The 16,949-nt window shown below is 46.4% G+C and overlaps 1 protein-coding gene across 1 annotated transcript in view; it reads right to left on the bottom strand.

Moving 5' to 3' along the window:
• The window catches only part of Slit3 (slit guidance ligand 3), a 591,521-nt gene that overhangs the window by 142,792 nt on the left and 431,780 nt on the right, over nt 1-16,949 (bottom strand). The window contains exon 7 of the mRNA XM_055604618.1: nt 656-727. Coding sequence (XP_055460593.1) covers nt 656-727 — 72 coding nt within the window. The remainder of the gene's footprint in view (nt 1-655; nt 728-16,949) is intronic.

Raw genomic sequence — 16,949 nt, 5'->3', positions numbered from 1 at the left:
GGTGTGGTGCAAATACATAATGGCATCTGTTGTGTGATGATAATATATAATGCCATACAGGTGCTCTGCATGTGTTTAGTTTCATGTGCTCTTCACCCCATATAGTGAGGGTCATGGGCTTGCTTCTGGAGAACCCAACTTGAAGGCTTAAGCTTACCCAAAGTGTTAAAAGATAAAGCACCAAGTTAATGTAGTCTAATATCTGAATGTTGCCCAGAAAGCAGGAGCATATAGCAGGTGACACCTTGGAGAGACAGAGAAAGAACAGAGACTTCTCCTCCTCACGTGATGGAACTGTCAATGGCATAAAGGAAGTCAACAGGGGTCTCACCAACTAAGTTTTCTGTGTTCTTTGGCAACATAAAACTAAAACAATTTCCATCAAACACAACAAAGCACATTGCAGGAAGATTTCCCATAGTTTAGGGTGATAAGAAATGAGCTTCCCCTGGCACAGAACAGCATCTAGAAGTCACGGATGCACTATGATCCTGCCCTGCACTTCCTTCATGCACCAAGTCCCCACTTGCTTTATGGCTTTGGATACGGGAACTGTGTGCCCATTCACAGCCCAGTAGGTTTCCCAAACAGAGAGAGCAGCACCTGGGTCTGCTTAAGGGAGGAGGTAAGTGGGGAGGGAACAGCCTTTACTCACAGAGTCCGGATCTTTGGCATGTGGTTGAAGCTGGTGACCAGGATGCGGCTGATGTTGTTATTGTTGAGGGTGCTGCAGAGACAGAGGGAAAAGAAAATTATGAATGAGGAGCACTGACATGTTCATGGGTATGGGGGAGCAACGGATGTGGCTGTAAAAAAAGAAAAAAGGTCAAACAAGTGAGAACCAGAGCGGCCAGGTGTCCAGAGACAAGCGGAAACTCTCCAGATGATGGGGGACTCCACAGTCCTGTTGTTCATGGAGGTTCCTCCACCCTCTGTGAACAAAAAAAATCCCTGACTTAATCTTGCTGTGTGTTGAGTTCCTCACTGCAGCATCTTTGATTCTTTTATTTGATTCATGTGTCTGCATATGTGTGTGGGTGTGTGCACGTGAGTGCTGGTGCTCACATATGTCAGAGGCATCAGATACCCTTGCAGCTGCCTGGCATGGGTGCTGTGAAAGACACTTGGGTTCTCGTCAAGAGAAATACATAGAAAGGATGGCTGAGCCATTCCTCCAGTCCTAGCCTCTTTAATTCTTACAGGGAGAAGTCAGTTACACGCTACCGTTCTCTTTTAGGAAGAGGGGAGATCTGCTCCTTTTGATTGGTAGTGTGGAACCCCCAAAGGAGATGTTGTTAGCTCTTGTTAAAGATGAAGAGGCTGAGCTACAGCCAAGAAAGGCAACTTTCCAGCTTTGCCACTGACACTCAGCTCTGCAGGTGGGAATCTGACCGAGTCCTCTCTCTCTCCTTGTTTTGTTTACCATACACAGTGCCTTGTACATGTTGCTACCTCGATAGGTTAATCGGTATTTTCCAGGCATCTTCTGGCCCTTCAAGAGTATCTTAATTTATCTCAAGAGGTACTATCTCTCCCCCTTCCGGTGTTCTCCTTGACTGTAGATGGAGTTCCCGTGGGGCAGTGTTAGTACCAATTAGCCCCTCTGACAGGGAAAAGCATGAGCTGTACAAGCGGACCTATAGAAATGAAGCTGCTGACGAATTGAAAACAGGATCTAGGAAAGTACTGCCTCATTTTACCCACTAAAAAGACCCATTATGAAGCCCAGGGGAATGTGGTAGTGAGGGAAATCTCTTTGCAGAAGTTCTGCAGTTCAGGTCAATGAGATGTGGCAATATATTAGAAGGTCAGGCCTGGCTCTCTGGTTCTGACCCACCCCTGCTTTGCTTTGCATTCCAAAGAGCAAGAACTGGATCTGCCTTTGGTTATGCTTCATGCTGCCCACTTGTTCCTGGACCTTTTTTTTTCCCCTCTGATTTTTCCAGAGACATACCAGCTCCCACGTTCTTCTCATCAACTCAGCTTCTCTCACTCTCCTCTAAGCCACCATTGGTCTTCACCGGCTCAAGAAGGGGCCATTGCTAGTCAGGAGGTCTGTGCTGTGGGCTCGTGGTAAATATATTATTACCTTCTTAAGGCGCTTTCTCTGCGAGCTACAGGCTCAGGGCATGTAGTCTGCTTTTGGTAAACAGAGATCATCAATTTACTGACTGTCTTGGAGAGAATCTGATCCTATCCCGGAATATTCTACTCCCTTCAACCTTCCAGAGAAAAAGGGTGCTTCATTCAAACACTTGTCACCCCATGCTCCAACCCTAGGGGCCCTGCAGATGACTTCTCCAGCCCTTTCGACCTTAGCACCAAACAGGGTTCCAGTGATCACATGAGCTACTCAAATCCACTCCTCAAATGCTCTGGCCTCTCCATGACTTGCTTGGCCAATAGGAGGAAGATCGGGGTAGGGGCGCACAGGAGAAGAGAGGCTAGTTCTTGTCTCCCTACCCTCTGGCATTCTCTGAAGATGTACTACAAGTCTGGCACCATGCTAGGCATCCAGTAGAGATGCACACAGCCACTTACAACCACACGTGTTTGTGTGCCCACACTGCTCCACCAGTTCAGAAATAGAAACTTCCTGGTGGTTTTGGGTAGCTCTCCCCTGCAGCTTGTTTTCATGTCTGCCTGCTTGTCTATCGAGGAAGCCTTTGGGGTATTGTGTCAGGCAACACTAAAGAAGTCATCGCCCCCATTAGGCTGTGCTACCATTCTCTTCCGGATCAGGAGAGTAAGTCTCCAGGGCAGAATCCGGGCTGTCACTTTTTCCAATCACTTTAGAGAATTTCAGCCTCTACATTTGGTGGAGCACAGCATCACGTGCAAGGTAATGCATACAACGAACAAAGTCAGGGAGGGAGCAAGCAGTTCAGAACCTACCGACAGAGGTTAGCAGCTACAGCAAAGGAGAAAAGCCACCTGGCCTGCCTGTGTTAGGTTTGTTGAATTGCTACCAAACAAAACTCTGAGCATCTTCTTCATCAGTCAAAGGCAAAGTGCAGGGAGGCTCAACAGTCCCAGCCAGTCACCATCAGGTGGAGTTCACAGCCAGCCCTCGCTTGGCTGCAGATACAGGGCAGCTAGACTCAGGCTTCGGCTGGAACTGTATCCAGCAGTAGCCCAGCAGCAATGACTTATTAACGTATTACTACACTGATATTTAAATGCGAACCGTAATGAGAGCTATAAAACATTTACGATAATAGCAATTATTCCAGAGCCTGAATGACTAAACACAGTATTCACACTTTCATGATTTGCTGCTTGAGGCTGGCTGGCCCGGGGATGTCAGAAGGTTGCTAACCTCTTAGACGCTGATTGCCGGGAGCCGTGGTTCCTATTTTGCTAAGAAACACAGATTCTTTTGATTTCTGGTCTTGGCAGCTTTGGCCCAGGGAGGGAATGCCACACTCTGTCTGGCTCTTAGGTCCTGCCTAAGCAGCTGGCATTCAATAGGAGAGTTGGCATGAGGTTCCCAGTGCAGAGGGGCAGAGCTGGTGAACATGGCCCTTGTTAGAGTCTGGCTCTGCCGTTTATAGCCTACGTCACCATGGGTAACTTTCTGAATTTCATTACCTTTCTCCTTTGCAACATAGGGGTAATAACAATGATTTCACAGAGCGCAGGCAATGATTAAGTGAAATGGCACCAATCCCCGACATTAATCATGAGCTCCTTACATGGAGGTAGGCTCTGGGCTATGGCTCTATATCCTACCATTAGATTCCTCTCACTGAGGGGTGGAAAGCGTTTACCTTGCGATCGTGAGAACCTGAGAGTGATGCCTAGAAGACACACCCATCCCTCTCACTACCCTGTGAAGCAAGTGGTAGTGTTAAGACTTGAACCCCAAGCAAGTTTGATTTCAGGCATGAGGGGTGTATAGGCTTCCTGTTGCTGCTGTAAAGATGACCCTGGCTTTGGTGACTTGAGTTTATTTTCCTACAGTTTGAAGATCTTAAATCTAAAGTGGGTCCATGCGAGTGCATTTCCCAGGAGTCTTTGCCGGCAGAGTTTTGTTTTCTCCCTATTGTAGCTTGAAGGGAGTGTCTACATTTCTTGGTCCATGACCCTGTCCTCAAGTCACTTCACCCTCCTAGGACCTTACGATGATGGTCTAGCCCTCACTTAAGGAATCTAGTGATTACACTTATAGAATCTCTGCTGACACGATCTTTAATTTTCAAACGGCCCCTTTGACCATTTAATGCAACACCCACAGATTTCTGAGATGAGGCTGTTGGGATCTTTGGGAGGCTGTTATCTAACCTCTTGAAGCAAGGTATGTAAATCACTCAGTATGGGGTGATGTTCAGAACTGTCACTGTTGCCACTGTGGCTTTGGTTAGTCCTTTTTACTATGGTGTCACGGAATCTCATTTTGACACAGCTAGCATTCTGAGGTCAGGACGATTACCCCCATTTTAGGAGAGGCTGAGGGTCCTGTGTGGGCAGCACACTAGCTGCCAGTGAATTCTAGACTGGCTGTTCTTTCTTCCTGTCTCATTTCCCCGACTCAGCCGCTGCCCTTTGCTTTTAGGCAAGCTGGCCACTGCAGCACAGTCCTTATCTGTCCTCACATCTACTCTGGACCCAAAGCTAGGAAATCTGCATAAGTCTCCTGTCACCTCGTGTTTTATAAGCCTTAGCAGAAGAAAACAAAAGGCTCTCTCTGCCAGTGCCCCTGTTCTCACTTCCCCACAGTTTGTTGGCCTGCTCTGTGCTGCGATGACCTTGTCAACCTCATGTATTTACCTCCATTCCCTTGAGAAGCCATGCTGGTTCTGAGTCTGCCTTCAGCGGCCTCATTTTGCTCTTCTGAAGCTATGTGGAGAAAAAAGTTCTTCTCCCAAACTATGTAGATAAGATTGGAAGTTTTTGTTTTTGTTTTTCCTTAAGTAAATACTGTTAATGCAGCACTTTTCTTTAGCTTTCAAGCTCAAATCTGGGGTTAAATTTATTTTGTTAATTTCTGTTTTATGTGTATGATGTGTATGGGTGTTTTGCCTACATGTAACAATCTACATCATTTTCATGCCTGGTGCCTGTGGAGACTAAAAGAAGATGTGGGATTCCCTGGTTAGAGCTAATTGTGAGCCACCATATAGGTACTGGGAATCAAACCCAGACCCTTGGGAAGAGCAGCCACTGCTCTTATCTACCAGCCCATCTTTTCAGATAAGATTCTGTAAATTTCAGGACTTATCTGGCCTCCCCCATTTTCAACAACCCGGAAGGACACTTGATTCCAAAAGGACACTCCAACCTGAACCCTATGGGAAACATCTCCCTTCCTCACAATGACAGTCTGCTTCTTTCCTGCACCTCTCGTATTAAGTTCTTACAAATACTTCCCTTCAGTGCTGAAGCAAGTTGACCCAAATTCTAGTCCATTGGCCCTTAGGCTCTGTCAGACTCAGAGCACAGCTATCAAATAAAAAGTGACCAGTGCCACACTTGCCTATGGATCCCATGACTCCGGGCATTAGAAAGGGCCTATTAACTTTCTTATTCCAGGGGCTGGAAAGCTTGCTCAGTGGTGGAGAGCACTGGCTGCTTCCCCAGCGCCTACCTGAGGTTTTCTGCTGTCTGTGACTCCAGTTCCAGGGGACCTGACACACTCTTCTGGCTGCTGTCAGTGCCAGGAATGCACAATCAAAATAATCCACACACACAGAAATGCGTGAATAAAAATAGTTAATTTTTTCAAGCCACAAAGGATTAGCAGCTTTACTATCTCTACGTGCCCTGCAGGTTCGAAGTCAGATGCTAGGGTACTGTGGCAAGACAGGGGTTCCCCCATAACAATGTATTTACAAGGGACCAGTGTGCATGGCAGTGAGCCCCAGATTCTGGAAACAGGCCAGATCCCATCCCATAAGCTTGCTTTTGTCAACAGTTTCACTCATTTATTTTTGTGCTGTCGGTGACTGCTTTTGTGTGATAATGGCTGAGGAGTTACGATACAGACATGTGACCCATGAAGCCTAAAAGTATTTACTATCAGGCTCTGCCATTCTGATCCTGTGTCTACCAGGGAATAAATTCTGGTAAATCGGAACTGCTTCAGTAAAATGAGGGGATTGGGTCAAAGGCATTTAGAATGTAAAAAGAAACAGAGGCCCAAATTATTTTAGGAACCCAACAGTGGTGATTAACTGATCCAAAAACAGACAGTTAAACTCCTAGGCAGCACCCCATACTCCCACCCTGGAAAATGACCTTGTGTTCCTATATTGTAACGTTGTGTGGGGACCAGGGCCAATATAAGAGATCCCCAATGGGCTGGCTAGGGATTGGATATGGGCAGTGATTCCCAGAGCTCCAAGATCTGTGCCATCACTCAAGAATGTCAGCCACGCTTCTCGGTCCACTCAGACCGTCTGAGTACAAACCTTGGGGTGAGACCCTGTGCTGCACACTTTAAGAAACCCTCCAAAGGATCCTCACGCAAGCTCACTTCTTTTTTTCCTCCCCTCATATTGGGGCTCAGATATAGGGTTTCAGGAATACAAGAAAACAAGACACTTCCTAGTCCTTTGTTATTATTTTAAATTTTGAGACAGGGTCTCATCAAGTTGCCCAGGCTGCCCTTGAATTTGCAATGCTCCTGCCTCAGTCTCCCAAGTAGCTGGGATTATGGGTGTGTGACACCCACACTCAGCTAACCTCACATATGAAAACCACTGAAACATAGAGTGGAGCTGAGACCCTTCTGCCTGTGAGTACACAGGGCAGTACACAGGATGTCTATTTGCTGCTCCAGGACTGAAGACCTCTTTTATGACAGGCATGGCGTTGCAATCAGAAGCGGAGGGCTCTACTCACCACTGGAGAGCTCTGGTGTGGTGTCTGCCTTCAGCTCTCTACTGGTCTCTGTTGGGTACTAATGCGTGTGTGGTTCTCTCTTGCGTCATTCAAGATAGCCATCTTTGATCTAAGGAGCTCCAACCAGCTACATCCAGTCCACCCTGGCAACCTTAATAAGGCTGACATTTCCCTCTGTCTCCTCTGATTAGGCCATCGCTTTATCACTCTGAGCTTTCTTGGCTCTGGGTGTAATCTGCATGTTGTGTGTCCATAACACCATGTAATTGGCTCTAATGCAACAATATTATCTGTGTGCATGTATCACATAATTGCAGAAGCAGGCATCTGTAGTGAGTGCAATTGCAGCTTCCCACTGGGCCAACTTTTCCTGGGTACTGAGAACCCCCTCAATACATACCCCTGTCTCCCTCCCGTCCCCACCCCCAGACAGCCAGACTCTAATGGACTGGCTTGGTAGCTTGGTAGACTGGTCCATTCATTCCCTGCTTCTGAGCAGGCTTCCTTCTCCCTAAGCCCAGATAAGTGAGGTAGCTTCTTCCTTGATGACCCCCTTGGTGAATCGTCAGCAGCCACGGTGATGGGATATCTTTTATATATAAAGTGTGTCTGGACATGACCAATGCTCCATGCCTGAAAGCTAGGACTACCTCCAACAGTGCTTCTGTTGGATTCATAGGATACAGAACCATTTTCTGAAGATCAGCTGAGTGTAAACACCAGGGCTAGACCCTGTGGGAAACATCTAAACTGCTGGCATGGGGAATGCAAAGCACAGCGGGGGTTCTGGCAGCCTGTGACCTTCAAGAGGAGGGGCTGGGAGCCCACAGCTTCCCCTCCCTCTTGCTTGGCTCAGGGAAGGCATAGGGAACGAAACTCAAGTCTTTAGGGCTGTTCCTAAATTGCTGGTTCTCTTCTCTGGCTCATATGTCACGCAAAACTGGCTGGCAACTATCATGCACCAGGAATCAGAACCTGTGGCTGGTGACCAAGTCCTCACACTCATCAAGATCCTCCAAATGTTATTTTGAAGTAAGCGTTTCCTCATTCAGCTCTTATGAGCAAGCATGTTTGTGGCTTGTCTCCGCTGATTCTGACACACTGATGTCCTGTGGGACCACTGAACTTGAGACAGACACCCCTAAATAAGTCTCCCCTGGACTGTGGCTATCTCAGCACCCCCCCCCAGCTCCCAGTCTTTGTGGATGAAGCTCTTTCTACTGTCTCTCTTATAGTGAGGTGGGACTTGCCTTCCACCCTAGCTCTCTGTACTACTCGGACTTGTGCAGATGCTCTGGAAAACCCTAGAAATCAGGAACAAGGAAGATATGGTGGTGCACCATTTGAGAACATCTCAACAGAATGTTACATGTTCTCTCATGGGATCCCTAATTTCTGCTGCTGAGCTCAGCTTGTCTGCAGAGAACAGTGCTTTGAGGCAGGGTTGCCTAGTCTTGCCTGTGAAGATGACCACAATGGTAGATTGTCACAATAGCACTAGCGATGCTGACACTCTGTCCGAATGGCCTGGGCACTGTGCACATAGTATCTCATTTATTTCTCCTAATCCTCTGAAATCCAAGCTCATTTGTCACCTCAAGCAAGACCTGTGCCCAGATCATACACTATAGTGCTGCCGAGACTATGTTCACAGCCAGGTGTGTTATCAGGGTCTGTGGTGGTCAACATTACATGGCGGAGGTGGGTCATGTTGATTTGTGCTGGACTCGCTTCCCTGGGGCTGATATGTCAGGGATCAGGCTCACTGCTGAGGTGGCTCAAAGGTAACAGCCCTGTTCCTGTTCTATGAAGAGGAAGAGTTTAACTACACCAGTGTGGGGGAGCTGCAGAGGCTACATGAAAGAGAAGATGATTATGTCTCAATGCCTTTTAAGGGAAAGGCTTGTTCAATAGGTGAAAATGTTGCCAAAAGTCATCATGGCCCTTGGTGTTGTACGGACTGAATGGGAGTTTACAAATACACCACAGAACCAAAAGCTTCTCAACCTAAGCTAATCTTTCTCCTATCGGAGCGAGACATAGGTCTCTGAGGTCAGATGAGGCAGGAGAAGGATGACAGGAAGCCACCATACCTCCACTACCTGCTCTCAGCGATCCTGGGTGCCGCGTAATAGCACGTTCCCTGATCTCCCTGCGGACCATTTAAATTAAAGCTCATAACCATTGTGTGGGCATATAATGAAAACAACTGATGCTGCACTGATTAGACCATTACTCTCAACTGTTAGAAAACATAATGATCTCACAAGGGGCCTTATTCACTGACGTACAGCAGCCGGGCTCTCATCTGACACCTCAAATTAGCAGCCAAAGCAATAACAGCTGGGGTTTTTGTCTCAATATTTGTACCCGACTCTAAAGTGATTTGGCACTGGGCGAGTGTTATTTTTAAACACACAGCGCGCACCGCCAAGTAACATTTTAAATGGTCTCCAGGTGTCATGTAAAACCTACAGAAATAAATAAAAACAATCAGCTGCCAATTTGCGTCTTTGATGATGCGGATTCTTTAACAAAAGGGCTTGTCTTTGGTTCTTCCTTCATTATGGATTCGCATTCTGACAGGCAGAAAATTCATCTCCGTCCACTCAGCAGAGACTCAGTGTTGAGAGAGAGAGAGAGAAGATGCTTCAAAAAGTGTAGAAAGTGGAAAAGCCAAAGAGAAAGACAAACCCCCACGTGCTGCCATTGCTCGGCCTGATACCTAGTTTTGTAGGTGTTTTTTGGTGAGTGCATGATTAAAGAACTCATTCCAGGGAGCTAACCATGGACACTAGCCCTCGTTCAGAATGCTGCAACCACTTTCCAACTTGGTTAACCGATATTCCATAGGATGCAAAGTGGATGAGGAAGCAGTGGCCTTTCTCTTCTCTTTCACTGTCTGTAGCATGGAATCTGGCCTGCAGTCCTGCTCTATTTAGGAGTGCGGCAACTGCCGCTATCCTAAGGTGTCTGTAGTGGGCCACAGCTGGAGGAGTGACCTGCAGCTTCTATAGATGAGCAGCCAGGAAAAGAAGATGTAGATAATATCTTAAAATCTCAGCTGTGCTTGGTGTCTAGCCTAGTAAGAAAGGAAGGAGGGAGTAGTAAGCGCTCAAGAATGGGATGTGCTGTCTTGATGAAGACAGCAAGACTTTTAGGTTTCTTTTTTTAAAAGACTTACCTACTTTTATGTATATGAATATTTTGCATGCATATATATATATGTGTGTGTGTGTGTGTGTGTGTGTGTGTGTGTGTGTGTGTAAACACATGTGTGTGAGGAATTTTGTATGAGCCTGGTATCTACAGAGGACAGAAGAGGGTACCAGACCTCCTGGAACCAAAGTTACAGGCACCAATTTTATGTGGGTGCTGGGAATTGAACCTGGGCCTTCTAGAAGAACAGCCAGTGCTCTTAACTGCTGAACCATCCCTGCAACCCCAGAAAGACTGTTTGGTGTTCCATTATATATGTAGGGCCTGGTTGCATGTTCGGCACGTAGGAAGACTCAGTAAACTACCCAATGGGTAGTTTGTTTAAAAATAAGAAGGGTGGTGTTTGGGGCATCTTTTGATACAAATAAATGTCCACATTGAACAGCCTTCTGTGCTATTCGAGGGGACAACTCAATTATCTACACGAGTGGGCTGCACAGGGACTGCAGTAAACGCAGCCTTCCTAAATGGATTGTCACTTTGAATTTCCAGAATTCATGCTAAGCTGGGGTGTAGGGGCAGTGTTCCCAGGATTTCCTTTCATTTATTTATTTAAAAGGGAAGTGTGAATCATGTGAGATTTTCACAAGAAATCTGGATTCTTCAGATTGGCACCACTCACCATGAGAAACAAAATCCAGACATAAACCAAAAACCTGGGAGGTGGATTTGGTTCTCAGGGACCAGGTTTTGTGCTCTGAATATAACAACGAACCATTTGAATTAGGACACACACACACACACACACACACACACACACACACACACACGTGTGCGTACACATACTAAGAATATCTGTCTCCTGATGGCAACACATGAGCTGTGGTTAAAATTTTCTTTTGTATGTCATCTCCTTAAGGGCAGCTGTCCTCTGAGAGACATTCCCTGCACTCCTACTACTCAGATTCCCTGTCTTTAAAATCCAGACTGATGAAATGGTGTCCTCAAATCCATGGCTATTCCTTAGTGACAAATATCCCCACAGTTTTCTGTTCTTGGAGGAAGACTGCTTCTCCCAGCAGGTGTGTCCCTGCCTGTCTAAGAATTCCATTCATCAGTTCTTCGGCTACGCAGTCACTGCCTGCACACAGTTTGTAGTGGAGTCACTTCAGAGAAGCTACACAGCATGCCTGTGGCTTTGTTCTCAGGCTGAGATCCAAAGAGATCTCTGATATCAGCAATGGGGAAGGAGTCTGTCAGAGAGGTGGGTTCAATTCACACCTTGGCTTACCTGGGCTCACGAAACAAGTAGGGGGTGCCAGGCTTCACTAATTGAGCCTCCAGTCACCACTGGTAGCTGAGGAATGACGAACTGGTATTGTATCCTCTCCCAGGCTATCCTCTAACGAGGCAGAGACTCTGGGGTGGCCGTTTCCGAAGCAATAGCCATATGCCTGGAAGGGCCTCAGAAGGCATGGTGTTGTCCTTATGCAGAATGCAAAATGTTCCCTCTGGCAAGCCCAGGGATCAAGGGATGATGGTGCAGACAGGACACAGAGTCTGGCTTCACTAATTTTTGTTTCCTGTCTGGTAATACAGAGAAGCAGACGGCAATAAAAAGCACTGGATAAAGAGCCAAAAGGATTGTTTTCTGGCCTGGTTTTGCCACGAAATTTTCCTAAAGCTACAGACACTGCACTTAACCTTTCTAGAGGGATTTCTTTTTTTCTTTTAAAATGAAGTGAGGGCTCACCCTCCAGGGTCTCTCCAGCCCTTTAGTTCTCTAATTCCAGCATGGTGGGTGCTTATTCTAAAATGGCATTGCTGGATTGTGAATGGCTTTCAAAAACACAACTGCAAGCGAACGTGATTTCCCAGCTGTGCACCAGGGCAGGACACCTGGAATAGACTCTGCAAGTCACTTCCAGTCCCTGGAACTTGGCATGTGACAACGGTTACAAACGAGGCTTCCTTTCTTGCTTTATGCAGATAGCTGCCTGCTTCAGCGTCTGTGTGGTCAGAAGGCTTCTTTCCCTAGTTGGATGCTCTTTTTCGGGTTCACGTTCGGAGACAGATGGGGCCAGACAAGGGAGTGAGTTTGCCACTCAGTTGAGTGCCCAGCAAACAGAAGTCACTCACAAGACTGAGAGGGGTGAACACTGACCAGTGGAACTAATTCTCACACAGGTCTGACTTTGGTGGGATGCACCTATAACTATCATGATCCAGGGTTTTTGAAAATGGGTCTCTTGTGGGTACAAGATCTAATGTTTAAATTAAGGTAGAGAAAGGGCAAAGCAGAGAGGATAATACAGGCGTGGGTTTACTATTAGAAAATGCTGTTTAATACACAGAGATGGCCAGGGAGAGTCTGGCCTGGAAAGAACTCTGGAACAGTCCACAGGGGCATGGCCATCTGAACAGCTGCAGACTTGCAGTCAGCCCTCAGCAGGCATTGTCCCATTAGGTGCTAAGTGTGGAGACTGCAATTTCCATCAGTTGAAAGGATACACAATGAAATAATTCATTCCCAGGTACATGTGCTCAGGTGTGGCTACGCCTGGCTTGTAGCTACCATGTACAACCCACGGATATTGTGGTCCCACAAGTGTTTTGGTATTTCCTTCATAGGAAGGTCTAGAGGACAGAGTGGCTGGACAGGACTGTAGACATGAGTGTGCCATGCTGTCATGACTTCAGATAGTCAATGAAGGTTGAAAATATATTATTTTGCAAAATCTCTTGAATTCTAAATTTTGGGATTGGATTCTTCCCCCCCCCCCCGCCGGGTGGGGGGCTTTCCTAAGCAGATCAAGTTGGCTGGAACTCACTATGGAACCCAGGACGGACTTGAACTCCTGTTCTTGCGTCACCTTTCTGAGTTTTCAGATTACACATACGCACTGCCATGCCTAGCTCTACAAATTTTTAAACAGCGGAGACAACAACAGTGCAAAACTTGAAAAGAAGCCCAAACCCACCCAAGTGCTGATCACCAAAAACAGCGTTAATAGGAAGATTTGCACCAAAACCCTTTGTTAGTGAAGAATAGTTCAGCTGTCTCGGCAGATCTTCTTTACCCAGGAATACACACCAGTGCATTTTCAAATGACCTGCTTTTACTTAACAGGGAAAGGAAATCATAAGCTACCCCAGACTGTAGATTCTTTAAAGACTAAAAATGTTGGTTACTTAAAAGTAAAACTTATTTTAGACTTTCAATTAATTTTTACTTTTTTCTTAAGCCGCCATTCTTAAAACCTAGTTATTTTAAACATTTGACCGTCATCAAATGTAGAGTCTGGGGGACTCTGGAAGAGGGGTGAGTTACAAGCCGCAAGAGTGCTTAGAGAGCAGCCAGTACCTGTCCTGAGGTATGCTGAGTATGCTGAGGTATGCTGAGGTATGCTGAGTATGCTGAGGGCTGAATGGAATTCACGAAATGCAATTTAATCCTGATCATCTGGGTACAAGACAATTTGCAGCATAGTGTCAAAAAAATCATATTCAGGGATATTTTTAAGAGTTCCATTAAGTAATGACAGCTCTAAATTCAAAACTATGTCATGAGTAAACACTGATTTCAGGACTGGAAAGGCAAATGTGAAGCCCCAGAGAAACCCAGGCGAAGCATTTTGCAAACAAATGAAAACGAATCTCATCCTTTAGAACACACCAATTTTCACCGCAGCTCTGATTCTGTCCATTATTGAGAGTAAGTGGGGAAAGGGGGAACAGCATCTAGCTGGAGCAATAGAAAATCAGGGGTGATGTGCAAAATGGGCCAACGCCTTGTTCAACCTTTAACCTACTAAGAGAGCCACAACCTTAAGTGTGTTGTGGGCCACAACACAACTCATTTGGTAAAGGAATTGCAATGTGGCGGTTCCCCGTTTAGTTTGTTCATTTCACCCAACTTGGTGCCTTGGACTTTAGCTGATTCCCTACTATGTGTGGCTGCGAAGCAGGGCAAAGCATCCACTGATTTCAGTTACCAGGAGTTCCTCCTGCTATTTGCTAGGCACATGCTAGTGCCATCTTTAATCTACACAAAGGCTCTAAGGGATATGTATGGCTGTCCTCATTGTCCAGTGAGGACTGAACCGCTTTTGTCTAGTTTGGTGACAGTGGACTGGCTCCCAGCTGGTTGACAGTACCTATCAGCCCCATGCTCAACCCTGGGGCAGCTCTGTGGGCCTATACGGGATGGTTTAAATGGATTAAGCTGGGTTTAAATGTAGATCTGATGACCGTACTGATCAACTTTTCAAAGAGAAAAACCGGTTCCTGCGCCATTCTCCACAATGAGAATGGACCCCTGGCCTCACTGGTGTATTTACTGGTTTATATAGTTTCAGCATTATGGTGCATCATCCATAATTTTTAGCTATGTTATTGCGGTGGAGCAGTAAAGTACACTGGCTTAGGTTTTGTGAAGAAATGAAGCTAAGCATCAGAAGATTTCCCTTGACCCAGCCAGTGTCACTCCGGAGAAATTATTCACATTCCCTGATCCTCAATCTCCTCATTGGATGAGCTGGATTAGCACAATCTGCCCTGTAGAGTTATGGCACCCACTTAAGTAACAGGCCACCCTTTAAAGTCTTAGCTTGCGGTCTGAAACATGCTAGAGAAAAGAAGATGGATGTTCACAAGTACTGGATGCTCACGCACGGAGGAAATAACAATATTCCTAACAACCCACTTATTACATCGCTGTGCTACATAACAGATGATCATTACGTCATTGTTACTGTTAAGCAGAATGGAGGCAGCTGAGTTAGAGGGGAGGACAGATCTTCCCTTGTGTTGAACTCCAGGTTTTTCTGAACTGGGCTGTCCTCGACCATCCCAACACCAATGCTTCATACCCCTCTGCCAGGACACTGCCCACAGCCCAGAAGACTATCAAGCCTATCCTCAATTCATTTTTGCCATCTTCCTCTCACAGCAGAAAAAGAACTTCTTCCTATTGGCCCTTCTCTGTCTGTATGTGGCTATAATGTCCGGCCATGCCATACCCGCTTGGATGTGGCTGAATTAGAACAACACTTAGGAGTCTGGTGAACTGCTTCTGCTTCAACATGCCCTTCTGAGTCATCTTCAGATGCCCGAACCCAACTGCTACTGCTTTAAAACCAAAGTGAATTTGGAGGCCGGCTTAACTCTTGAGAGGAACCTCACAGGATGAGTCATGCAGCATTCCTGGCTGTTCCTAGGGTGCCCTTGTTCAGTTTGGGGAGTCCCAGACTCTATATTTCTCGGGTCTCTTTGTGCATGGCTATTCAGAAATTCTGGCAAGCCCTGGCCCGCCGCGCTTCATCCTGGCACTCTGCTGACACAGTGTACTTCCACCTCTTGGGTGGATTGAAACCTGGGGACGCCTGGGTTGGCAGGGAACACAAAGGAGACAAAGTGGGTGGCCAAGCAGAATGTAGGCAGGGCGAATGCTCCTCACCCATGGGCGACCACTGCAGTGCAGACCTGTGGTCTTGAGATTGCCGGAAGTGTCTGAGAACTGTGATCTCAGGGTTGCGAGAGGAGTCTGGATTATTGTGAGAGAAGCTGGAAATTTGGATTTTCATGTAAGTGATCCCATTAAATGTGAAATGTCAGTCATATGTGTGTGTATATTTACTTACAGAATAAAAAAATCTCCTTTGTCTGTGCAATATGGTTTATGGTCTAGTCTACAGTCTCTGGATTCAAAGAGAGCAGAGCTGGATTGGCCTTTGAGTCTGTCACAGATATGCTGGCCCTCCCGCAACCTCCTTAACATTATCAAACGGTAATGGTAGGCGGTTCGTGATAGGGCAAGCTGTGCTTAGGATTCCCAACCTTGCCAGGGGTCCCCTTTGAAGAGCTGTATTGCACACAGAGTCCAAAGAAGGCAAAGAGCATAGACCAAGGAACCAGGACCGCTGGGTTCCAATCTCTTTACTAAAGACAATTTACTGTTGACCTTGGGTGCTAAGTGACAGGAGGTGCTGAGGGTGCAGAAGGTTAGGAGGTATGGCTCTCCCTCCTGTCCCAGCTCCACCCACCCTTTTTAAACACTTCACTTGAATGGAGGATGGTCATTCTGGAGACACCAAAAGGTCCTGCCAGCGCCAGGCTAGAGTGAAGTCATTGGATTTCCCAAGTTGGCAGGTAAAATAAGTAGGAACAAGACCTTCAAATGAGTACATACTGGTTATCTACACACCCACAGGATCTCCGTACTATTGAGCTGGTACCAGGCTATGTTTTCCTGACATCTGTAGTCTGGCTTTTTTTGTTTGTTTATTTATTTATTTTTTGATAATTAATTATCCACTGAAATTCTTACTTGCTAAATTTGCTCCAGAGATAATATCTCAAAATATCTTTTCATGTCTTATAAACCACTTTAAAAAGAAAACCTTACATATTTTATTAACCAGGCTTTCTTAGTGTATGTGTGCCTCCATCTGTGTGTGTACACACAAGTGGAGATGAGACGGCAACTCCGGTGTGGTTCTGCAAGCAACAGTCATTTTTTGTTTTTGAAAGGGGGTCTCTGAATGGCTTGGACATTCCAAGTGGGCTAGGCTGGCTGGCCATCATGCTCCAGGGATGTACCTATCTCTGCCTCCCCCACTGCTGGGATTACAAGTAGATGCCTTGAGGCCCAGCGTTTAAAAGCGTGAGTTCTAACAGAGAACTGCCTGACCATTTTCAACTTAGCTAACGAGGGCTGACAAGGGCTGGAAATAGAGCTTACAGTGCCCTGACCACAGGAGGCTCAGAATGCAGCGTCATCACACACAACTTGTGCGGTGAAAAAGTTTATGAATTGAAAAATGTGCAGGACAGGAGGAAGCAAAATAACGAGGGGAGGTCTGACTCACAGAAGCCGGTGTTGCCATAAAATCAGAGCTGGTGTGTGTGTGTGTGTGTGTGTGTGTGTGTGTGTGTGTGTGTGTGTG

Source organism: Psammomys obesus, unplaced genomic scaffold (genome assembly GCF_907164565.1).
Source record: "Psammomys obesus unplaced genomic scaffold, mPsaObe1.curated_primary_1811, whole genome shotgun sequence".
Taxonomy (NCBI): Eukaryota; Metazoa; Chordata; class Mammalia; order Rodentia; family Muridae; genus Psammomys; species Psammomys obesus.
This window is presented reverse-complemented; position numbering and strand designations above follow the sequence as displayed.